Source organism: Alosa pseudoharengus, unplaced genomic scaffold, assembly GCF_046254945.1.
Source record: "Alosa pseudoharengus isolate Yale_2024_CS ecotype anadromous, Long Island Sound unplaced genomic scaffold, YU_APseudo_1.1 YU_APseudo_1.1_scf_9, whole genome shotgun sequence".
Taxonomy (NCBI): domain Eukaryota; kingdom Metazoa; phylum Chordata; class Actinopteri; order Clupeiformes; family Clupeidae; genus Alosa; species Alosa pseudoharengus.
In genome coordinates this window covers 40947757-40973794 of record NW_027468881.1, presented here as the reverse complement: position 1 = coordinate 40973794, position 26038 = coordinate 40947757, and the positions used below count along the sequence as shown (strand labels likewise).

General features: G+C 45.5%; 1 protein-coding gene across 1 annotated transcript in view; it reads right to left on the bottom strand.

Annotated features, from left to right (window-relative positions):
- Positions 1–26038, bottom strand: part of frmd4bb (FERM domain containing 4Bb) — a 39090-nt gene that overhangs the window by 11292 nt on the left and 1760 nt on the right. The window contains exons 2-19 of the mRNA XM_076277508.1: positions 23146–23211; positions 22523–22617; positions 22210–22302; positions 21897–21981; positions 21233–21289; positions 21073–21095; positions 17950–18033; positions 13445–13510; positions 12408–12465; positions 12033–12119; positions 5722–5798; positions 5013–5148; positions 4740–4878; positions 4219–4352; positions 3923–4039; positions 2900–3128; positions 1662–1718; positions 46–190 (exon numbers count right to left, since the gene is read on the bottom strand). Coding sequence (XP_076133623.1) covers positions 46–190; positions 1662–1718; positions 2900–3128; positions 3923–4039; positions 4219–4352; positions 4740–4878; positions 5013–5148; positions 5722–5798; positions 12033–12119; positions 12408–12465; positions 13445–13510; positions 17950–18033; positions 21073–21095; positions 21233–21289; positions 21897–21981; positions 22210–22302; positions 22523–22617; positions 23146–23211 — 1748 coding nt within the window. The remainder of the gene's footprint in view (positions 1–45; positions 191–1661; positions 1719–2899; positions 3129–3922; positions 4040–4218; positions 4353–4739; positions 4879–5012; positions 5149–5721; positions 5799–12032; positions 12120–12407; positions 12466–13444; positions 13511–17949; positions 18034–21072; positions 21096–21232; positions 21290–21896; positions 21982–22209; positions 22303–22522; positions 22618–23145; positions 23212–26038) is intronic.

The window sequence follows — 26038 nt, the reverse complement described above, 5'->3', positions numbered from 1 at the left end:
AGAGAAGGGTGAAATGAAAAGAGAGAGAGAGGAGGAGCTCCGTACCTGCTGAGAGGCTGGTCGTGGGGCTGGTCACTGGCCGAGGCTCTCCTCTCCAGACTGTAGTCCAGCCCAGCGGAGGGGGGGGGGCTCAGGTACGGGGAACACTGCATGGAGCGGGACCGCGCCCTCTGGACGCCATCAGAGTCGTCTACAGAGAAGGAGGAACCAACGGGACCAAAACAACAACATCAGGAGGAACCAACGGGACCAAAACAACAACATCAGGAGGAACCAACCGGACCAAAACAACAACATCAACAACTATCAAGATATTAGCTACACACTCCTTGGGTCTGGATCACAGAGTCCAGTATGTAGTGTAGAGTGTGTAGTGTAGAGTGTGTGTGTAGTGTAGAGTGTGTGTGTGTAGTGTAGAGTGTGTAGTGTAGTGTAGAGTGTGTGTGTGTGTGTAGAGTGTGTGTGTGTAGTGTAGAGTGTGTGTGTGTGTAGTGTAGAGTGTGTAGTGTAGAGTGTGTGTGTGTAGTGTAGAGTGTGTGTGTGTAGAGTGTGTGTGTGTAGTGTAGAGTGTGTAGTGTAGAGTGTGTGTGTGTAGTGTAGAGTGTGTGTAGAGTGTGTGTGTGTAGTGTAGAGTGTGTGTGTAGAGTGTGTGTGTGTGTAGAGTAGAGTGTGTGTGTAGAGTGTGTAGTGTAGAGTGTGTGTGTGTGTAGAGTGTGTGTGTGTAGTGTAGAGTGTGTGTGTAGAGTGTGTAGTGTAGTGCGTGTGTGTGTAGTGTAGAGTGTGTGTGTGTGTAGAGTGTGTGTGTGTGTAGTGTAGAGTGTGTGTAGAGTGTGTGTGTGTAGTGTAGAGTGTGTGTAGTGTAGAGTGTGTGTAGAGTGTGTGTGTGTAGTGTAGAGTGTGTGTGTGTAGTGTAGAGTGTGTGTGTAGTGTAGAGTGTGTGTGTGTAGTGTAGAGTGTGTGTAGAGTGTGTGTGTGTAGTGTAGAGTGTGTGTGTGTAGAGTGTGTGTGTAGAGTGTGTGTAGAGTGTGTGTGTGTAGTGTAGAGTGTGTGTAGAGTGTGTGTGTGTGTAGTGTAGAGTGTGTGTACAGTAGAGTGTGTGTGTGTAGTGTAGAGTGTGTGTAGAGTGTGTGTGTGTGTAGTGTAGAGTGTGTGTACAGTAGAGTGTGTGTGTGTAGTGTAGAGTGTGTGTAGAGTGTGTGTGTGTAGTGTAGAGTGTGTGTGTAGTGTAGAGTGTGTGTAGAGTGTGTGTGTGTAGTGTAGAGTGTGTGTGTAGTGTAGAGTGTGTGTGTGTAGTGTAAGAGTGTGTGTGTGTAGTGTAGAGTGTGTGTAGAGTGTGTGTGTGTAGTGTAGAGTGTGTGTGTAGTGTAGAGTGTGTGTAGAGTGTGTGTGTGTAGTGTAGAGTGTGTGTGTAGTGTAGAGTGTGTGTAGAGTGTGTGTGTGTAGTGTAGAGTGTGTGTGTAGAGTGTGTGTTGCTACAGATTCCTTGGGTCTGGATCAAACAGTCCAGTCTGCTAGTTCAGAAAAATTAATTGATTAGTTCATCCTACAAATTCCATTTCGACCCAGCGAGGGCCGAACAGTGCTGGCAGAGCCTTCAGCAACTCTGCACACACACACACACACACACAGGCGCTTTATTGGAAGTGTGTTGTCTTTCTCACCATCATCCAGTGTCAGGCTGTCAGACAGGGAGCTGCACTCCGACGGCACCAGCTCATCTGTGGAGCACACACACACACACACACACACACACACACACACAATGGGTGTGTTTGAAACGGGTAAAGTTGCTGCCTTTTAAGATATCTAACTGGAGTGCAAGGCAGCAAGTGCGGTTCGAAACCGAAAAAACAAATTCTGCTGCCTTTTAAGATATCTTAGAATTCCCAAATAACGGTCATTTTTGGAGGCAGCATCGGTGCACACTTCATGCTGCCTCCTACCCATAATCCCTTGCGGCAACGTCTGAAACAGCTGTGAAAGGTAAACAAACATGGCGGATGACATCGGTAATGGCTGCTGAATCTGTTTAAAATGTCATTTGTGTGACCTTATTTTGCTTAGATTTGTAGATAAGAGATGAAAAATAAACAACTTACTATCTGATTATGCCATTGTTGTAACCATTAATAGCGTCTGGTCTGATATATCTGCCGGCCGTAAAACTAATTTATACCCTTAGCCTGCTAGCTTATGTAAGCTAATTTAGTTTAACGTCAGGCCTTTGCTAACGTCATACCGTAGTGTTAACCAAAGATTCTAGAGTGCTACGCTCATTTTTAAAAGATGCATTTAATCCAAAGTCATGTCTAGTGAGACAGCTCTCTATGTAGGGAGGGAGGCAGTAGGCAGCTGTCTCCCGTTTCGAACACACCCAATGACAACGCAGCCGTGAGATGACATTCAAAATGACACGGACAATCACACAATGAATCTTCATTGCATAAGTCACAGCATGTGCCCTTTATATGTTAATCCATCCAATTCAGCTCCCATGTCAAATAACACTATCTCTCATCTCTGACTAGGAGTCCAATATTCTGCGTTGCCATGGTGCTGGTGGGTAAACAGCGCAGGAACAGCAGGCTGCCTGGCATACACAATTAGGAGGGCAAGGGCGCTGTGGACGTCTTTATTGGAAGAAAAGTAATAAAAGTAATATTAGCCAGCACAGTGGCCCACTGCAATGGCTACCTGCGATGATGAGAGAGGCTCTCTGATTGGTTGTTGCACACCTGCGATGATGAGAGAGGCTCTCTGATTGGTTGTTGCGTAGCTGCGATGATGAGAGAGGCTCTCTGATTGGTTGTTGCACACCTGCGATGATGAGAGAGGCTCTCTGATTGGTTGTTGCACACCTGCGATGATGAGAGAGGCTCTCTGATTGGTTGTTGCGTACCTGCGATGATGAGAGAGGCTCTCTGCGTGGGCTTCTTGCCCTTCTTGATGCGGTACTGGTTCATCTCGTCCTCGATGTCCTGCAGCTTCTGCATGGCGTCCAGGCAGTTCCTCCTCCTCTTCTTCTTCACCGTCTTGTTGAGGTCCATCTCGGCGGCCAGCTTCTTGGCAGCCTCCACAATCTTCTGCTGCAGCGCAAACCTGCTCTCCAGGTTCCTCAGGTAAGGGTCCTGCGAAGGACACAGAGTGCACATCATTGGGGCAGCCGCGGCCTACTGGTTGGGGCAGCCGTGGCCTACTGGTTGGGGCAGCCGTGGCCTACTGGTTAGCACTTCGGACTTGTAACCGGAGGGTTGCCGGTTCGATCCCGGACCTGTAGGAACGGCTGAAGTGCCCTTGAGCAAGGCACCTAACCCCTCACTGCTCCCGAGTGCCACTGTAGCAGGCAGCTCACTGCGTTGAGATTACTGTGCTTCACCTCACTGTGTGTTCACTGTGTGCTGAGTGTGTTTCACTAATTCACGGATTGGGATAAATGCAGAGACCAAATTTCCCTCACGGGATCAAAAGAGTATATACAGTATACTTATACTTATACATCACACACACAAATGATGAACAACTACGTGTGTTTTGTTGAGGAAATTAGCGAACATTATATGAAGTTAACAAATACATTTTGCATCCTTTTCATATAACTTTCAAATTATACAAAACAATACAAAAATCAGTGAAGCATTGAAGTGGCCTGCCACCGGGGATTATTAAATGCAACAGTGAAATGTGTCCACCACCTGCTGCAAACAGTGGGATTGAGCATAAGCTGCAAGTACACTAGGGCCAGTACTGCAGTTGTCACTGAATTGGGAATGTGCCCAAGTCAACTCGCTCCACTCCAACTGCAGCAGCAGGCTAGAGCAGCCAGCACCTGAACAAGCGCTGTTGCATCACTCCTATTTATTTATGCATCAATACAATCAGTGCCAACAGCCTGACAACAGCTTACCCTAGTGGGCATGCATACCTCGTTGTATGGGAAAAGGTCGTCCAGTTTGAAGGCCGTCCCAACTCTCCGTCTGACCTGTGGAGGTTTCTCGCCAGTGGACAGTGGGTACTCTTTCGGGAGCCTGCCCGTCAACTCCTGCAAGAACCATGTCACAAGAAGCGCACACTTAAATCTCACTGCTAATGGACGAGAGCATGAGTCATGACCCCCTACCCTTTGAGACAGCATGAGTCATGACCCCCTACCCTTTGAAGTGGGAAGAGGGAGAAAGGCCGTAGCGATCTGAAAAGAGAAGAAGAGAACGACCACTTTACCGCTTCTCTTAAGCAGATGCTCTTCAGCTCCTCCATCCTCTGGGCCAAGATGTCCTGGATGTCCTTCTCCTTCTTCTTCAGCTCGGAGATCTTCTCTTTCTTCTGCTCGTCGTTCATCTCCGAGTCGGCAGAACCTGTCAAGACGGCTTGTTATTCTTATTCTCTTCCTGGATGTCAATACATCTGCTGCATGTCCGTGATGCAGCTTTTGTTTGTTGACTGAACTCACAGGCAATAGATAAAGGGCCTCAGGAAACCAGCCTGTTTATACAAACACTGGTCATGATTTTTAATGAAGCAGTTTGTGAGAAATCCAAATATGGAGGCCATTTTTACTAGTTTGTGTAATACTATTCCATCACAAGTAGTAAAGCACAGTGCAAGAAATATTTGTCAAAGAATTAACGTCCCAGGAACACACACAATAAAAGTGCATGACCTGTGATTTGGATTATTGGAAATAACTTTGAAGAGCATTTGTGATGTGAATAAATGTGTAAGTGTATCTGCAGCAGTCCTACCTGTTGACCCAAGGCTCCCATTACTGGCCATGATGAGCTGATTTTTTATCCCCAGATGACCTTTGCTTATCTTGGACGCCCCATTCTCAGTTAGGTCCACGGCGACGTCGTTTAAGCTTCTCGCTGCGCTCAGTTTGGCCTGTTGTACAAAGAGTTGGTAACAAGACAGAGAGGCTCATGTTTCAAAGCAGCGATCAAACGGTCGTTTTTCACAGTCATCCACAGAGTCCAACAGGGAGGCGCTTGTGTTGGAGCTCCAAGGCCTAGACGCACCTTACTCTGCTTCCTCTCCAAGTAGAACTGGTGCTGGCTGATTGCCATCACCCAAATGCTCTTGATCAGTGAGTGGCTGGCATACCAGGTGTGGATAACCAGACCCGTCTGGCCAAAGGTGCGCTTGGTCACGGTCCTGCCAAAAAGACACACCATCTTTAACACACACACACACATACACATACACACACACGTGTAGCATCTGGAGAGCTTGAATTACAGTCCAGTGATAATAGACCCTCAGTAATAGAGCCGTTAAAAGTTTACTGTGACATCTGGGGAAACTACGTGCAGTAATGGGTCTCGTATGGGCACAGCCAGCTGCAATTAGTTTACTACCAAACAGGACCGATTTGGGGGCAGCAACAGTACAGTGCCCAGTGCAGAGGGGGCAGTACACTACAGTGCCCAGTGCAGAGGGGGCAGATAAGAGTGCAGAGGGGGCAGTACACTACAGTGCCCAGTGCAGAGGGGGCAGTACACTACAGTGCCCAGTGCAGAGGGGGCATTACACTACAGTGCCCAGTGCAGAGGGGGCAGATACTGTAAGAGTGCAGAGGGGGCAGATAAGAGTGCAGAGGGGGCAGTAAGAGTGCAGAGAGTGCAGAGGGGGCAGTAAGAGTGCAGAGGGGGCAGTAAGAGTGCAGAGGGGGCAGTAAGAGTGCAGAGGGGGCACTAATGACTGATGAAGGGTTCTGCTGTGGCTCACCTGTGAGGGTCGTTCACCTCCACTGCAAACTTCTTCTCACGGAAGTACAGATTCTCCAGCTGTTTCCACTGGAACAGCTGGAGGAGAGAGAGAGAGGGGGAAAAATCACAAACTTCAGTAGGGACATCCCCCTGTGTCAACCCGCTGGTTGCCACACACACACACACACACACACACACACACACACACACCAGACAGACGCTACTGTCTCCCAGGTGCAGCTCACTGGCTTCTCCAGGTGCACTGGGTGCAATGTAGCAAAAGTAACCCCACGCACACACACACACACACACACATTCCCCTCTCTACCTCCTCTGCCAAGAAAGCTTTGTGACTCATGCTGATCACGTCTGCACAGACTGGGACAGATGCACAACACAAAGACTACAGAACACAGCACAACACAAAGACTACAGGACACAGCACAACACAGACACTACAGGACACAGCACAGCACAACACAAAGACTACAGGACACAGCACAGCACAACACAAAGACTACAGGACACAGCACAACACAAAGACTACAGGACACAGCACAACACAAAGACTACAGGATACAGCACAACACAAAGACTACAGGACATAGCACAACACAAAGACTACAGGACATCAGTGCTGAGCGAGGTTGGACTAAAGAGAGAGAGAGTTGTTTTTTTGTCTGCCACAGTTTTGCCTTTTCCCTTCCTTCCTGTTCATTTCCTTTACAGATACAGAGTTAAAATAGAGTTAACATAGACAGAGTTAACATAGATATAGAGTTAATATAGATAGAGTTAACATAGATATAGAGTTAACATAGACAGTTAACTTAGAAAGAGCCTGTACCCAGCGACCTCCAGTCTAAAAACAAATCACATTCAAGCATTCATGCAGGCAGAGTATAATTACAGTCACTATTTCTCACAGTCCATCCCTGTGCTCACCACAACATGTCATTTCACCAACTCTGCTCTGCTCTGCTCCCAGAACTCCCTGCTTGCTGCTTCGCTGCTCTGCTGCATGACAGGACGGCTAAGGGATGTTCAGCTTGTAAATCTCACCAGATATAGCTCCTTACACAAGTGTTCCGGTATGTATCTAGTTCCGAGTCGGTTCCTCTGTCAGAACCCACTTCCCCGGGCATGGATGGAGTCCGTTCTCTGGACTTGTCTCTTCAGGTTGTGAGAATACCTACAGGCACTGTCCCGGCCGCCTCTCCCGCCCTGACATCACATACCAGCGCTCAACAAGACCCCGCCCAGCCGCAGATTAACAAGTGCCAGTCAAACGCATATCAGCCTCTCATTCTCTTACCATCCGCCCTGTTTTGCCCTTACCCCCTCCCATCTCCCATCTCCCATCTCGCTCTCCCTCTCTCTCTCACACACACACACTCTCTCTCTCACACACACACACACTCTCTACCTCTCTCATACACACACTCTCTCTCTCACACACACACACACTCTCTCTCTCACACACACACACTCTCTCTCTCACACACACACGCACTCTCTACCTCTCTCATACACACACTCTCTCTCTCACACACACACACTCTCTCTCTCACACACACACACTCTCTCTCTCACACACACACGCACTCTCCCTCTCTCTCTCATACACACACTCTCTCTCTCACACACACACACTCTCTCTCTCATACACACACTCTCCCTCTGTCTCTCTCACACTCTCTCTCTCTCTCTCTCTCTCTCTCTCTCTCTCTCACACACACACTCTCTCTAAACCCTCACTCACTCACTCACTCACTCACTCATTTGACACTACTGTTCATGGGTGTGTCCTGTGAGCCACTCTTACATATACGCTCATATGATACTAATGTGCATGGTGTTTTACATATACGCCCATATGACACTAATGTGCATGGTGTTTTACATATACGCTCATTTGCCTAGAACCAGTGGGACAGGTTGCCATATAAACAAATATATGAAACATACAAACACAGACACACACACACATTCACACACAGATTCTTTTCAGAGTGTGTCACATTAGTGTGTCTGTGACAGAAACTACCGTGACGCAGAGCAGCGGTCAAACAAATCAATATGATCACAATGAGATGCCTCCCCCCCCCCCCCCACACACACACACACACACACACGAGATGCCCTCACCCACACACACACACGAGATGCCTTGGTCAGATAGTGTTAGTGCAGTGTTTCTGAGAGGAACACACAGCAACAGCAGTGGCTATATCATAAAAACACCCCTGTGCACACACACACACGTGCACACATACACACACGCACACTCACATCCATGCAACCCTCCCCCACACACACGCACACTCACATCCATGCAACCCCCCCCACACACACACACACACACGCACACTCACATCCATGCAACCCCCCCCCCCCCCCCCCCCCCACACACACACACACATCCCTGAGCAAGGGCGTAGGTTAGGTCTCAGCTTTGGTGGGGACACATCCCCAACTCCTGTTGTCACAATACCAACATTATTGTTTCAATACCAAGTGAAGAGTCTCGATTTTGATACTTTTGATATTTTTTTTAAATTGATTTGATTTGGGGGGCCCACACCACCTTGATGCCATCAGTAATACTGAATGTGGTGTGATCATTCACATCAGTGGCGATCATAGATTTAGACTGACCCTCCACACACACACACACACACACACACACACATATAGAAAGTGATGGTTGTCATAGGTTTCTATTTCATATTTTGGATTTCATATAAACTTTATATATATTGTTAATTATTTATAGTATTTTATGATCTGCATAATTACTAATAGCTAAACATATTTAGTAATTTGAATACATCATATTGATATTTAAATTATTAGGCTACACTTGTCTTTAATATCATCACATTTGTGGTGTGTAAGTCTAATTGAGTGCCTGCCACTTTAAGAAGAACCTGAACGTAATTAGCTTTCAGTCTCACGGTTTTAGGCTAGTGTAAAATAGTTTTGCATAGTGCAAGTACATGTGGATGTTTGCCATGTCATTAGATAAAATAAATGTTCAAAAAACTGTCAAAAGTCAAAGAAAATCTTTCTGGGATGAGATAATAGAAGACATAAGTGTCTCGCAATGTTCATTTCTATGAGTACTGTATGGAAATGCACCATAGATGATCTTTTATTTATTTGCATTGTGCAGGCTACAGTACATTCACAAATGCATTAGCCTACATAAACAGAGTACAGGAACAGCAAAATGTCTCATTGTTTATTGCGACTGCAAGATTGGGAGCCCAATAAAGTCCGTGACATGCTGAACTACTCCGTGCTCTATGCGACTGTCCATGCGTACTCAACGTGACTCCGTGCGTACTCAACGTGACTCCTGCCCTTGGGTGAAAGATTACAGAAGCTAGGTTTAGCTGTGACAATATCCTGGGTAATATCCTAACAGCTTGGGGCAGCCGTGGCCTACTGGTTAGGGCTTCGGGCTTGCAACCGAAGGGTTGCCGTTTCAATCCCCGACCAGTGGGCCGCGGCTGAAGTGCCCTTGAGCAATGGCACCTAACCCCTCACTGCTCCCAGAGCGCCGCTGTTGATGCAGGCAGCTCACTGCGCCGGGATTAGTGTGTGCTTCACCTCACTGTGTGTTCACTGTGTGCTGAGTGTGTTTCACTAATTCACAGATTGGCATAAATGCAGAGACCAAATTTCCCTCACGGGATCAAAAAAGTATATATTCTTTATATATATTTGACACAGTAAAATCCGCATTTGAAAGCCTGGTCACCAGTTGGAATGTAGCCTACTTGCCAGTTTTTTATGGCTAGTTACTTTGCCTACTTAGGCTCTGCATAATGAAAAAACTTTAAATGTTCCTTTGCCTACTTAGACTCTGCATAATGACAAAACTTTAAATGTTCCTTTTCTTCCTTGGTGGCATAGCTGATATACAAAGCACAAAATGTGCATGCTGAAGGACAAAGGGAATATTAAAATGTTTTACACTGGCCTTTTATGGGGTATTGGTTAGGGTTGTCCTTTTACGTTCGAAAATCGATTGCACAATCGATTGGACCAAACAACACAAGTTTCGAAAACTAAAATAGGGAATCGATTTTAACCAAATATTTACACTATTAATTTTAAACGAAATAAACAAATAAAAAAGATAGATGTAACAAAATTCACAAACAAGAATATAAGAATATAAAAGAATTCCGAAGTGCAGTAAACATTGCGAAAGCTAAAAAGAAAATTCCCACCAATTTTACGCACCGGGAACAGCTGTTTCAATCAGCTGCTGTGCTGCTCGTGTTTTGCCAAAAAATGGAGGACAACGCAATCGACCTGTGCGACATGTAGAGAGACTAGTGATAGGCCCTAATAACTTGAGGAGTTCGATGTGGAAGTACCTCGGATTTTTGGTATATTAAACTATGGAGAAGAACAAAGCGGTATGGCTACACAGACCACAGCTACGTTGAAGCCTGCAGTTATGTCACTGATGTAATGGCAGTACACTCGGCTTACTGGTTTTCGAGAATGTTGCACTTCATTGTGCACGAAACTTCACGCCAATAAATCATCAGCAATATTGCTGGCTTGTGCGTCTACAAGCGCCCTCTTTACGTTCGTCCTAATGCCTGTTAGTTGTTTGTGGATTGGCCTATATTTGGCGTTGAAAATGGAAACGTCTTTAGACATAAAAAATCGATTTTACAATCGATTCAATGAACACTTATGTCTCAAAAATCGAACAGGATTTTTTCACAAAAGTGACAGCCCTAGTATTGGTAGACATCCCTGATAGCTTACTGACACACCCTCGCTTTTCTGCCAGTGTCACCAAAAGTGAAGTAGGCCTATAGGCTACGCTTTGACGATGTTGTGCGTGTCAGATAAACCCCCTTCGGTTTCAGTGTTTCTTTTACTGTCGTCCTGGCCGTCGGAATAGTCTAAAATAGCACAAAGGAGTTTGCTCAAATATTGGCGGGGACAATTTTGTCATCTCAAAATATTAATTGGGACTAGTACCTACTGTAGGGTTCCCCCCTAAAGCTACGCCCGTGCTCCTGAGACTGCTCCATAAGAAAGGCCCCAGTACACACACACGTGTACACACACACACACACACGTACACACACACACACACACACACACACACACACACACACACACGTACACACACACACACACACACACACGTACACACACACATACACACACACACTTACACACACACACACACACACACATGTACACACACACACACACACATTTGCTATTTCGATCAACTGCTCTTCCTCCTGCGCTGACAAGTTAGGACTATTCGGGATATTGACAAATGGGTTGCGGACCCACTCATTGGTTTGCCGTGGATCTTTGGAGGATGGGAAGTAACGCTCAAACTCATTTGAAAGCGCAACAAGGTGATCGCGCACCAGCTGCGAGAGAAAGGGCCCTGCCTCAGTCTCTCCCAAAACCCCCACTACTGTTTGGAACATATCAAATACACCCCGGTCCACTCGTCGTCCCCACAAATCAAGCTTGGCTTTAAATTCAGCGACTTTATCTGCCAGTTTAAAGACAGTCGTCATTCTCCCCTGGAGTGACAGGTTGAGGTCATTAAGCAACCCGAATATGTCACACAGGTAAGCGAGTTTTGACACCCAGTCCTCATCACTAAAATGTGCAGCTAACGGTGACTTTTTTTCTGTAAGAAATCTCTGCAGCGGCTCTCGCAACTCAGACACTCTGGCCAGTGACCTGCTAAAGATGCTTGTTTTTTGATGCTCATTCTAGCAGTTTAGCTAACTTCGTGTGACACTACCGTTCGCCAAGAACTGATCAAGTGAAGTGAGCTGACCTGAGGCTGCGCAGCGCTGAAGGCAATATGTAAAGCGTTGAAGGCGGGACAGACAGACGTAAGAAAATAGACCTTGCAAAATGCAAACATGCGTGCAATCAAACAACTGCATATAGGCCTATGCCATGTAAAAACGTGACATTATTGCGAATTAAATTTAGTTTAGTTTGCATGCATTTTTTTTTAAAACTCATGTCGTAGGCTACGGCCCGGTTAGGAATGTCCTGCGGCCCGTTGGTTGGGGACCGCTGTTGTAAGTCATATTGACCGATGCCTTTGTAGCTGACATATGACCTTGCGTGGCTTGACTTTGTCCTGTAAGTCATATTGACGGATGTCTTTGTAGCTGACATATTACCTTGCGTGGCTTGACTTTGTCTTGTAAGTCATATTGACCGATGCCTTTGTAGCTGACATATTACCTTGCGTGGCTTGACTTTGTCTTTAAGTCATATTGACCGATGCCTTTGTAGCTGACATATTACCTTGCGTGGCTTGACTTTGTCTTGTAAGTCATATTGACCGATGCCTTTGTAGCTGATTCCAAGCCACCACGGGAGTCCTTGCTTGTCCTGTAGAGGGGGGAGGGCAGAAACACACACATACATACACACATATGCACACACACACACACACACACACACACACACACACAAAAACGCACGCACAGACACACACACTCAGACGTGTTATGATAGATCTACCTACATATCCCATGTGAAAATCCCATTTGGATTCTTTCACATTATCACAACGGCTCTACAAAGGTCTAATAAAAACCCCATCAGTCCAAATGACTCTCGCTGCCATAGTATTGATCCCACATTATTGATCCCAATGTTGCATTCGCAGTTGCTTACCTTGACTTCATAATAATGAACGCCATACGTTGGCAGCGACTCCACTAAAGCCAAGTACCTGAAATTAAAGAAATATTGATCTCACTTGAGTTAACGAACCCCCAGAACACTCGCTTTCCCCCTCCTTGAGTCTTCCTCAAGTCTTAGCATAGCACTATGACATGGCTAAGTGGCTTCTTAGCATAGCACTATGGCATGGGTAAGTGGCTTCCTCAAGTCTTAGCATAGCACTATGGCATGGGTAAGTGGCTTCTTAGCATAGCACTATGGCATGGGTAAGTGGCTTCCTCAAGTCTTAGCATAGCACTATGGCATGGGTAAGTGGCTTCCTCAAGTCTTAGCATAACACTATGGCATGGGTAAGGGGCTTCCTCAAGTCTTAACATAACACTATGGCATGGGTAAGTGGCTTCTTAGCAATACACTATGGCATGGGTAAGGGGCTTCCTCAAGTCTTAGCATAGCACTATGGCATGGGTAAGTGGCTTCTTAGCATAGCACTATGGCATGGGTAAGGGGCTTCCTCAAGTCTTAGCATAACACTATGGCATGGGTAAGGGGCTTCCTCAAGTCTTAGCATAACACTATGGCATGGCTAAGTGGCTTCCTCAAGTCATAGCATAGCACTATGGCATGGGTAAGTGGCTTCCTCAAGGCATAACTCTGTTACGTGGGTACAAGTGATGCGTGGGTGTAAGTGACTTTAAGCAGAGAGGATTCACTCGCTCGTGACAGTAACAGGAGTGGACAGGGGTGGACAAGGGTGGGCTTTGTGTGAGCTTTATGTGGCTTTATTGATTTCTGGCAGGAGCCTACCGGTGAGACCATGTGGATTTATGAAGCTGGCTACAAATCATGTCTCAGCTCACTGGGCACTGGGACGCCCAAATAAGGCTAATCCTCTCTTTTCCAATACTTACTGGACAATGGCCTGGCCTAGGGTGAGGCCCTGCAGCAGCACACACACACACACACACACACACACACACACACGCACACACACACACACACACACTCATGGCTTTTCAGATACTTACTGGACAATGGCCTGGCCTCGAGTGAGGCCCTGCAGCAGCTTGTAGTGCTCGATCACGCGCTCCTCACTGGAAAAGAGAATGATGGACACACGGTCAACACCATATAGACACACACACGCACACACACACACACACACACGCACACGCACGCGCACGCGCACGCGCGCACACGCACACGCACACGCACACGCACACGCGCACACACACGCACACGCACACGCACACGCGCACGCACAGATATGCACATACACACACTCACACAGATATGCACATACACACACAGATATACACATACACACACACACACACACACACACACAGCAGATACACACACACACACACACGCCAGTGTTGCGCGGTCTGCCCGAAATTAAGCGGTCGCCCGCGGATGACCGCGGTCACCCGCGGTTATGAGTCATAAACAAAATATTTAAATGATATTCGGGTCATTTGCGGGTGGGTCAGTTAAAATTAATTAAATATATATTTTCTACAAATAGGCCTACTTAAAATATCACGAGAAGGCTAGCATCAATACAGTAAAGCATCAATACAGTAAAGACAACAGTAAAGAAGCTGAAGACGCGAGTTAAAATAATAAAGACACCCCTTCAGGAAAAGCGATATAGGCTATGGGAAATATTGGGTAAAGTTCTTAAAGAAGATGACAGTACAAGTTATGGTCTATGTAGGCCTACTTCTTGCGAAGCCATTTAAAAGTATGACAGCCAAAACGGGCAGCCTGCAGGAATAAATGTTATGGCACAGACTACACAGCCATATCTACCGGTAGGTTCGCGCATGCATAAAAGTTACCTTAGTTCGTTGTGTTTGTGACTTAAAACAGTGGATGTGCTTTAGTAAAGCTTTGTGCTTCATTCAGCATTATAAACCAGTTCTTACGCTAACGTTTTGACCAGCAATGTATCTCTCTTGCCTACCTCGCCTCACCATTTCTGTTTTCGAAAGAAAGATGTATGTCCATGGCCTTCAAATCTTATCCTAGTGTTCTAATCCTTGGTGGTTGCGTGCTTGCGCTCTTATTCTCATTCTTTCTCCTGCGCAAACATTATGTCCTGCATGCCTGCGTGTAGTTCTAGCTACTGCATAAAGTTTCGCAAATAAATTACATGTTTTACAGAAATGGCCTCCTGTCACACTGCATGCAGGCTATAACAAACATTTTGTAAATAAGCGGGTCGGATCGCGGGTCGGGTATAATTTTGTCCTAATTAATATTCGCGGTCCGAGTTGCGGTCGGGTTGATTAAAATATCGGGCGACCGCGGGCCGCTTGTGACCAAACCCGCGCAACACTGACACACGCACATACAAACACACACACACAGATACACACACACACACACGCGCTCTCACACACACACAGATATACACATACAGACACATACATACACACTCACAGATATAAACATACACACACATACACACACACACCCACACACAGATATGCACATACACACACACACACACACAGATACACACACACACAGAAGATATACACATACACATACACACACACACATGCCGTCCTTTTTACCTGCCAAGGGAAATTACTGCGATTCTGCTATCTTCACTGGAGATTTTAACCATGCAGATCTTAAAACTGTTCTTCCAAAGCTACACCAGCATGTTGATTTTCCAACAAGAGGAGATAACATCCTGGACCTGGTCTACACTACACACAAAGGAGTATACAAAGCCACCCCCCTCCCCCACATTGGACTTTCTGACCATATCACTGTTATGTTAACGCCCGCATACAGACAAAGAGTGAAAGCAAACAAACCGGTTCGCAAGCAGGTAAAAGTGTGGCCTGAGGGAGCCTCCGATGCTCTTCAAGACTGCTTTGACACAACAGACTGGGAAATGTTTAAGCAGGCAGCCACTTACAACAACCAGACAGACATAGAGGAGTATACAGACACTGTAACCTCTTACATCACCAAGTGCATTGACGATGTGACCCACACAAAAGACATCATCACTCGGGCTAACTGAAAGCTGTGGCACTGACACCCATCATCATGAAGTGCTTTGAGCGGCTTGTCATGTCACATATCAAATCCATTCTCCCCCCCACCCTGGACCCCTTCCAGTTTGCATACCGAGCCAAACGGTCCACAGAGGATGCAATCTGCTCTGCCCTCCACCCAGCCCTCACCCACCTGGAAAAAAGAGACTCATATGTGAGATTGCTGTATATAGACTTCAGTTCTGCATTCAACACCATAATACCACAACAACTCATCTGCAAACTTGACAAACTGGGACTCAGTACCTACCTCTGCAACTGGCTACTGGACTTCCTCTGTCCGAGGCCTCAAGTAGTACGTGTTGGCAACAATATCTCAAGCAGCATCACACTGAGCACGGGGGTCCCCCAAGGCTGCGTGCTCAGTCCGCTGCTCTTCACTCTGCTGACGCATGACTGCACTGCAACCTACAGCAACAACCACATTGTGAAGTTTGCTGACGACACAACTCTGGTGGGTCTCATCACCATGGGCGACGAGACTCAATACAGGTTGGAGGTCGACCTTCTGACCACGTGGTGCAGGGACAACAACCTCCTGCTGAAATTCAGCAAGACCAAGGAGATTGTTGTTGACTTCCGGAGAGGTCACACCCAACACCTGCCACTGACCATCGACGGTGCTGTGGTGGAGAGAGTGAGCAGCACCAAATTCCTGGGGGTGCACATCAGTGAAGACCTCTCCTGGACCACCAACACTGCATCACTGGCGAAGAAAGCTCAGCGCCGCCTGTACTTCCTGCGGAAACTCAGGCGAGCAAGTGCTCCACCAGCCATCATGACCACATTCTACCGAGGCACCATTGAGAGCATCCTCTCCAGCTGTATCGCTGTGTGGGGCGGAAGCTGCACTGAAGACAACAGGAAAGCCCTGCAGCGCATAGTGAACACAGCTGGAAGGATTATTGGTGCTTCACTCCCCTCCCTGAAGGACATTTACACCTCCCACCTCACCCGCAAGGCGACCACAATTGTGAGTGATGCAAGTCACCCCGCTCACAATTTGTTTGATCAACTGCCCTCTGGGAAGAGGTACAGAAGCCTGCGCTCCCGCACCACCAGACTCACCAACAGCTTCATACACCAGGCTGTTAGGATGCTGAACTCTCTCCCCCCTCAGCTACATAACATCCTGGACTTTGGACCCACAATGGCTGCCTTGCACTACTCCACTTGCACTACTCCACTTGCACTACTCCACTTGTACACTTGCACACTTTGCAACTTGTTATTGTTGTCCTGTTGTCCTGAAAACACTTCTGAACACTGCTCTGCTGCTCTTACATAACTTGCACCACTATGCCACTTGCATACTTAGGTCAAACAGAACTACCTCAGCCATTTATTGGCCTGACTTTTGCACTATTATATTGACTGTCTACTGTATGCACATTTGCACAATTTCAACTCAAATTTTGCTGCTCTTATTTCTTCATTGTATGTGCCTTCTTATTTTTACTTTTTATATTGTTTACTTGAATGTTATGTTTGTCTGTGGACCTAATTGGTAAAATATGTCTTGTCTCCACCGTGGGATAGTAGGACACGCAATTCCGATCTCTTTGTATGTCTTGACATGTGAAGAAATTGACAATAAAGCAGACTTTGACTTTGAACTTTGAGACACAGCAGATATACACACACACACACACACACAAAGATACACACACACACACACACAAAGCAGATATACACATACACACAAAAGATATACACACACACACACACAGCAGATATACACATACACACACACACAAAGATATACACACACACACACACACAGACACAGGAGACAGTGTCTGCTCAGAGCGTCTCAACAGATAGAGCGGATGCTCCATCACAGACAGCAACCTCCCACACACACATGCATGCACACACACACACGTGCGCACACATACACACACACACTACACACACCCACACATACACACACACTACACATACACATACACACACACTACGCATGCATGCACGCACACACACACACACACATACACACACATATGCGTATGCGTAGTGTGTATATGCGTAGTGTGTATATGTGTAGTTTGTGTATTTATGTGTATGTGTAGTGTGTGTAATGTATGCGTAGTGTGTGTGTATGCGTAGTGTGTATATGCGTAGTGTGTATATGTGTAGTTTGTGTATTTATGTGTATGCGTAGTGTGTATATGCGTAGTTTGTGTGTATGCGTAGTGTGTGTATGCGTAGTGTGTGTATGCGTAGTGTGTGTGTATGCGTAGTGTGTGTATGCGTAGTGTGTGTGTATATGCGTAGTGTGTATATGTGTAGTGTGTGTATGTGTAGTGTGTGTATGTGTAGTGTGTGTATGCGTAGTGTGTGTATGCGTAGTGTGTGTATGTGTAGTTTGTATATGTGTGTATATGCGTAGTGTGTATATGCGTAGTGTGTGTGTATATGCGTAGTGTGTGTATGTGTGCAGGTCACAGTACCAGTAGGCGAGTGATGGATGCTCCTTAAGCACTTTGGTGGGGAGGGTGGGAAGTCTCCTCAGCTCCATCCTGGTGGTCTCATCACTGGAACAAGGTGACACACTGTTAGAATGCTAACATGTTCTGGAACAAGGTGACACACTGTTAGAATGCTAACATGTTCTGGAACAAGGTGACACACACTTTTAGAATGCTAACATGTTCTGGAACAAGGTGACACACTTTTAGAATGCTAACATGTTCTGGAACAAGGTGACACACTGTTAGAATGCTAACATGTTCTGGAACAAGGTGACACACTGTTAGAATGCTAACATGTTCTGGAACAAGGTGACACACTGTTAGAATGCTAACATGTTCTGGAACAAGGTGACACACTGTTAGAATGCTAACATGTTCTGGAACAAGGTGACACACTGTTAGAATGCTAACATGTTCTGGAACAAGGTGACACACTGTTAGAATGCTAACATGTTCTGGAACAAGGTGACACACTGTTACAGTGTTTCCCATACATTGACTTATTTGTGGCGGCCCACAACAATATCAACATTGACCACCACACAATGATTTTCCAGGTTGTACTAAAAATGTTGCTTAAATCTAGTTAGCATCATAACCACGCTGCACTAATTTGTTAAAAACTGTTGCATTCAAGTTAATAATGTCAGGAATTAAAAACACTTTTGGAGCGAGAAAGAAACCGACATAATACTAAGACATAGAGGCAATATAGCTCAGGTAGTGATAAGGTTACTATGGAAACATTTACAGAAGGAACTTTGTAAATTAACTTTTAGAACTTTGATATACTATTTACTAATCAGAATATGCTGTGTGACATGTAAATGTGAATATTAATCGAATATTCTGTTAACAACTCATATGAGCACCATAATCACAATATTGTCTTATTCTGAAAAAGGTCAATAGTGGGAATATTAATGTCCATGTAAACGTTGTTGTGGTTGAAGCTAAGCTCAGTGTTTCCTTGTTTTACATGTTTACACTGAAGTCAGGCTTGCTAGCCTACTGTATGTATTTTAAAAGTGAATACATCTAAAGTCAGGCTTTCTAGCCTACTGTATGTATTTTGCTAGCCTACTGTATGTATTTTAAAAGTGAATTCATCTGAAGTCAGGCTTGCTAGTCTACTGTATGCATTTTATAAGTGAATTCATCTAAAGTCAGGCTTGCTAGCCTACTGTATGCATTTTAAAAGTGAATTAATCTAACGTCAGGCTTGCTAGCCTACTGTATGCATTTTAAAACTGAATTAATCTGAAGTCAGGCTTGCTAGCATACTGTATGCATTTTAAAACTGAATTAATCTGAAGTCAGGCTTGCTATCCTAAAAGTGAATTAATCTGAAGTCAGGCTTGCTAGCCTACTGTATGTATTTTAAACGTGAATTCATCTGAAGTCAGGCTTGCTAGCCTACTGTATGTATTTTAAAAGTGAATTCATCTGAAGTCAGGCTTGCTAGCCTACTGTATGTATTTTAAAAGTGAATTCATCTGATGTCAGGCTTGCTAGCCTACTGTATGTATTTTAAACGTGAATTCATCTGAAGTCAGGTTTGCTAGCCAAACGTGAATTCATCTGAAGTCAGGCTTGCTAGCCTACTGTATGTATTTTGCTAGCCTACTGTATGTATTTTAAAAGTGAATTCATCTGAAGTCAGGCTTGCTAGCCTACTGTATGCATTTTATAAGTGAATTCATCTGAAGTCAGGCTTGCTAGCCTACTGTATGCATTTTAAAACTGAATTAATCTGAAGTCAGGCTTGCTAGCCTACTGTATGCATTTGATCTGACGTCAGGCTTGCTAGCCTACTGTATGCATTTGATCTGAAGTCAGGCTTGCTAGCCTACTGTATGTATTTGATCTGAAGTCAGGCTTGCTAGCCTACTGTATGCATTTGATCTGACGTCAGGCTTGCTAGCCTACTGTATGTATTTGATCTGACGTCAGGCTTGCTAGCCTACTGTATGCATCCCAGGAACAGAGCCACTTCAGCTCTAATTTCCTCCACAAACTGGGCAGCACATCCATCCAACACTCCATGGTCAGGTGGAAATGCTGGAACTGCCCCCACAGCCAGCAGCCATTTACATATTTAAATTGAAATGTAAACACAGGCTTGCTGGTCAGATGTGGAGGGGGGGGGGTGGGGTGGGGGTGAAGGATGACGGGTAGACAGATGAGTGAGAGAGAGAGAGAGAACAGAGAAAGAGAGGGTGGTATGAGAGAGAAAGAAGGGATGAGGTGTATGCATGTGGTGTGTGTGCGCTCAGTGACGTGTGTGTGTTTGTGTTTGTGTGCTCAGTGATGTGCATGTCCGTGTGTGTGTGTGTGTGCGCGCGTGCATGTGTGTGTGTGCGTGTGTCTGCGTGCGTGTGTGCACGTGTGTGTGTGTGCGCATGTGTTGTGTGTGTGCGTGTGTACACGTGTGTGTGTGTGTGTGTGTGCGCGCATGTGTGTGTGTGTGTGTGTGTGCGTGTCTCTGAGCTGCTGGCCCCAGCATGCTGGGCAGGTTGGCGGTGGCGGGCTTCATCTCAGCTGGGTTAGCAGGTGGCCTGCTGAGATAATGACACTATTGCTGCTGCGGTGTGTGTGTGTGTGTGTGTGTGTGTGTGTATGTGTGTATGTGTGTGTGTGTGCGTGTGTATATGTGTGCGTGCGTGTGCGTGCGTGTGCGTGTGTGTGTTTGTGTGGTGGGTGTTTGTGTGTGTGTGTGTGTGATATGTGTTTGTGTGTGCGTGTGCGTGTGCGCGCGTGCGTGCGTGTGTGTGTGTGTGTGTATTTGTGTGCGTGTGTGTGCGTGTGTGCGTGTGTGTGTGCGTGCGTGCGTGCGTGCGTGCGTGCGTGCGTGCGTGCGTGTGTGTCTGTGTGTGTGTGTGTGTAACTAGGCCACAGCAGGACTGCACAGGGCTCTGCCACTGGCTCCCACCTCCCGCCTCTACACACCACCCTTGGGGTGGACACGTGTGTGTGTGCGTGTGACTGTGTGTGTGTGTGTGTGTGTGTGTGTGTGTGTGTGTGTTTGTGTGTGTGTGTGTGTTTGTGTGTGTGACTGTCACCTGTGCAGAAATTACTATGTTCACTGGAATAACTGCTTACCTGGTGTAGTCTCCTTTGGCCTCCTGTGGCGCGCACACACACACACACACACACACACACACACACACACAGGAAATAAAGAAATGATCAGATCAGGGTCAGGCTGGTCAGGCATGGCCAGAGCTCAAGAGAGACCTGCTCAGGAGGAGGACGCGCTCACCTGTAAGGCATGAGCTGCAAGTTTGAAGACGACTTCACTCTCCACTTCGATATCTCCCTGCGGAGAAGCACAAGAGCCCATCAGTCCTGGCCAGAACTGCCCGAGCTCAGAGGATTTGGACCCGGTCAACCAATCGGTTCAGTTAGGGGGAAATTCTGTTTAGTTCCCGTGGCAACAAAGATGAAAACAAGACAGTGTAACAGGAGAACAGGAGAAAATCACCCTGCATGATGTACAGTATGTCTAGTGTGTGTGTGTGTGTGTGTGTCACTGGCTGACGTTCAAACTCGATCCTTCTCGGCCGACTCAAACCAGCACCTCCTGTACACATTTGACTAGTTTAGCGCCTCTCACACACTCACCCTGCCTCAAACTAGTTTAGCGCCCGAAGACATGGGCTGTTTAATCGTGTAAGTATCGATTTCAGAGGATGCGATGAGTCCCATTCCTAACCTCCGAAGGTAATGCCCAGAGGCCTGGTTTCTGTGGTTTCCATGGCATGGGACCCTCGACTCAGTCTCAACTTTTCCAGTTAAAGGGCACTTATGTCAGTACTTAGAGACAGATTTACATCAGCGAAACACTTTTGAATTAAATCCTGCCCTTAACAACTGTTAAGGACCTTGCAAACATTACAGACACATAAAAAGACAAAAATACTTACGTTGTAAATGGCAGTTTTTGCATTGAGGAAGAACAATTCCACCGTAGTGGTGTCCTTCAGGAGCGATATGCTCTCGATGTAAAATCTGCAAATTCATCACACCGAACATCAACATTAGAGATTCACTTCAAACAAAGTACACCAAATCACAAGTCCCCTCCCCCTCATTCCAGCCTGTGTGTGTGTGGTGTGTGTGTGAATGAAGCGACCCCCCCCCCCATTCCAGGCCGGTCTTGTGGGGCTCTATTCTGCCTGCTGCACTCTGCCTGGAGAAGGTGAATTAGAGATAAGAGAGTGGTCAAGCGTTTCATACCTGACCAGGAAGTAGAGAGGGATGGGCCCGGACTTCTTGGAGAAGTCGTGTTCCAGAACCCTTCGGTCCATCTGCAGCCATTTGCACTGGCCCCTGAAGAGACCCGCCCGACACCACCATTCAGTGTTAAAACAATTAATCAACCTAAAATGGAAATTGTATTTTTTTCTACCACTATCCATGTTACTTTTATACATTTCGATAAAAAAAGACCCCTAAAATGGGTGTTTAAATGTTCACATACAGTAGAGTGTATTTTTAATTTGAAAAAACGTCAAACAAACGCTGGGGATTGACAATAGCTGAAACTCACGTGTCATCAATAAAAGTGAGCCCAAAGTATTGCTTCTCTTTGAGGTTAAAGTGGGACGACACCAAGTCCAGGAGTTCCCGGGCCAACAGTTTGGGCTGCAGAGGGAGAGATGACGTTAGGAGTGTGAGTGGACAGGACATGTGAGGACACTGTTGTTAAGGAGTGTGAGTGGACAGGACGTGAGGACACTGTTGTTAAGGAGTGTGAGTGGACAGGACGTGAGGACACCGTTGTTAAGGAGTGTGAGTGGACAGGACATGTGAGGACACTGTTGTTAAGGAGTGTGAGTGGACAGGACATGTGAGGACACTGTTGTTAAGGAGTGTGAGTGGACAGGATGTGAGGACACTGTTGTTAAGGAGTGTGAGTGGACAGGACATGTGAGGACACTGTTGTTAAGGAGTGTGAGTGGACAGGACATGTGAGGACACTGTTGTTAAGGAGTGTGAGTGGACAGGACGTGAGGACACTGTTGTTAAGGAGTGTGAGTGGACAGGACATGTGAGGACACCGTTGGCTCTTTTTTTTAAGCGCCGGCATCGCTCATGGCAAGCATCCAGGGCTCACCTTAACGCTCGCGCACAGCCGTTAGGAGCCGACAGGAGACGCTCTTAAGAACATACCTGAACCAGCAGCTCCAGTTTCCGGTTGTCAAGGAGATGCACCTGGCATAGTCTCCCCTCCGTCATCTGTGGAGGAGAAAAGGAGTCGAGTTACTCTCAGGTTACTCCCCAGCACGCTGAACTCCCCCTCCCCCACACAGCCAACACCACTCCACCATCACCTCCACGCCACCGACACAGTTAACACACACACACACACACACACACACACACACACACACACAGCCATCGTCACTCCACCATCACCTCCACGCCACCGACACAGTTAACACACACACACACACACACACACACAGCCATCGTCACTCCACCATCACCTCCACGCCACCGACACAGTTAACACACACACACACACACACACACACACACACGGCCAATGCCACCATCACCTCCACACCACCGACACAGTTAACACACACACACACACACACACAACCAACTGTACAAACCAAAAAATATTTCATGGCTGATGGATAAATGAAAGTGGCCTAACAAGCCTTTTGTGGGGCTGAAACAAATTGATACATGGGGGGAAATGCTAATGACCTGCAGGAAACGGTTATGCTAATTCATGTGATAAGATGCCCATTACAGGGTGAAGAATGTGGATTGCTGAGACAAAGCGAAGAAGCTTCATCTCCTAGACTAAGCAGCATGGACAGATTTTACACAAGTTGCTACTGCTCTTCTATATAGTGTCTTCTATAGTCTGCTCTTCTAAAGTCTGCTCTTCTATATAGTGTCTACTATAGTCTGCTCTTCTATATAGTGTCTTCTATAGTCTGCTCTTCTATAGTCTGCTCTTCTATATAGTGTCTTCTATAGTCTGCTCTTCTATAGTCTGCTCTTCTATATAGTGTCTACTATAGTCTGCTCTTCTATAGTCTGCTCTTCTATATAGTGTCTTCTATAGTCTGCTCTTCTATAGTCTGCTCTTCTATATAGTGTCTTCTATAGTCTGCTCTTCTAAAGTCTGCTCTTCTATATAGTGTCTACTATAGTCTGCTCTTCTATATAGTGTCTTCTATAGTCTGCTCTTCTATAGTCTGCTCTTCTATATAGTGTCTTCTATAGTCTGCTCTTCTATAGTCTGCTCTTCTATATAGTGTCTACTATAGTCTGCTCTTCTATAGTCTGCTCTTCTATATAGTGTCTTCTATAGTCTGCTCTTCTATAGTCTGCTCTTCTATATAGTGTCTTCTATAGTCTGCTCTTCTATAGTCTGCTCTTCTATATAGTGTCTTCTATAGTCTGCTCTTCTATATAGTGTCTTCTATAGTCTGCTCTTCTATATAGTGTCTTCTATAGTCTGCTCTTCTATAGTCTGCTCTTCTATAGTCTGCTCTTCTATATAGTGTCTTCTATATAGTGTCTTCTATAGTCTGCTCTTCTATAGTCTGCTCTTCTATAGTCTGCTCTTCTATATAGTGTCTACTATAGTCTGCTCTTCTATAGTCTGCTCTTCTATAGTCTGCTCTTCTATATAGTGTCTTCTATAGTCTGCTCTTCTATATAGTGTCTTCTATAGTCTGCTCTTCTATATAGTGTCTTCTATAGTCTGCTCTTCTATAGTCTGCTCTTCTATATAGTGTCTTCTATAGTCTGCTCTTCTATAGTCTGCTCTACTATAGTCTGCTCTTCTATATAGTGTCTACTATAGTCTGCTCTTCTATAGTCTGCTCTTCTATAGTCTGCTCTTCTATATAGTGTCTTCTATAGTCTGCTCTTCTATATAGTGTCTTCTATAGTCTGCTCTTCTATAGTCTGCTCTTCTATATAGTGTCTTCTATAGTCTGCTCTTCTATATAGTGTCTTCTATAGTCTGCTCTTCTATATAGTGTCTTCTATAGTCTGCTCTTCTATAGTCTGCTCTTCTATATAGTGTCTTCTATAGTCTGCTCTTCTATATAGTGTCTTCTATAGTCTGCTCTTCTATAGTCTGCTCTTCTATATAGTGTCTTCTATAGTCTGCTCTTCTATAGTCTGCTCTTCTATATAGTGTCTTCTATAGTCTGCTCTTCTATAGTCTGCTGTTCTATATAGTGTCTTCTATAGTCTGCTCTTCTATATAGTGTCTTCTATAGTCTGCTCTTCTATAGTCTGCTCTTCTATATAGTGTCTTCTATAGTCTGCTCTTCTATATAGTGTCTACTATAGTCTGCTCTTCTATAGTCTGCTCTTCTATAGTCTGCTCTTCTATATAGTGTCTTCTATAGTCTGCTCTTCTATAGTCTGCTCTTCTATAGTCTGCTCTTCTATATAGTGTCTTCTATAGTCTGCTCTTCTATATAGTGTCTTCTATAGTCTGCTCTTCTATAGTCTGCTCTTCTATATAGTGTCTTCTATAGTCTGCTCTTCTATATAGTGTCTTCTATAGTCTGCTCTTCTATAGTCTGCTCTTCTATATAGTGTCTTCTATAGTCTGCTCTTCTATATAGTGTCTTCTATAGTCTGCTCTTCTATAGTCTGCTCTTCTATATAGTGTCTTCTATAGTCTGCTCTTCTATAGTCTGCTCTTCTATATAGTGTCTTCTATAGTCTGCTCTTCTATAGTCTGCTGTTCTATATAGTGTCTTCTATAGTCTGCTCTTCTATATAGTGTCTTCTATAGTCTGCTCTTCTATAGTCTGCTCTTCTATAGTCTGCTCTTCTATATAGTGTCTTCTATAGTCTGCTCTTCTATATAGTGTCTACTATAGTCTGCTCTTCTATAGTCTGCTCTTCTATAGTCTGCTCTTCTATATAGTGTCTTCTATAGTCTGCTCTTCTATAGTCTGCTCTTCTATAGTCTGCTCTTCTATAGTCTGCTCTTCTATATAGTGTCTTCTATAGTCTGCTCTTCTATAGTCTGCTCTTCTATATAGTGTCTTCTATAGTCTGCTCTTCTATAGTC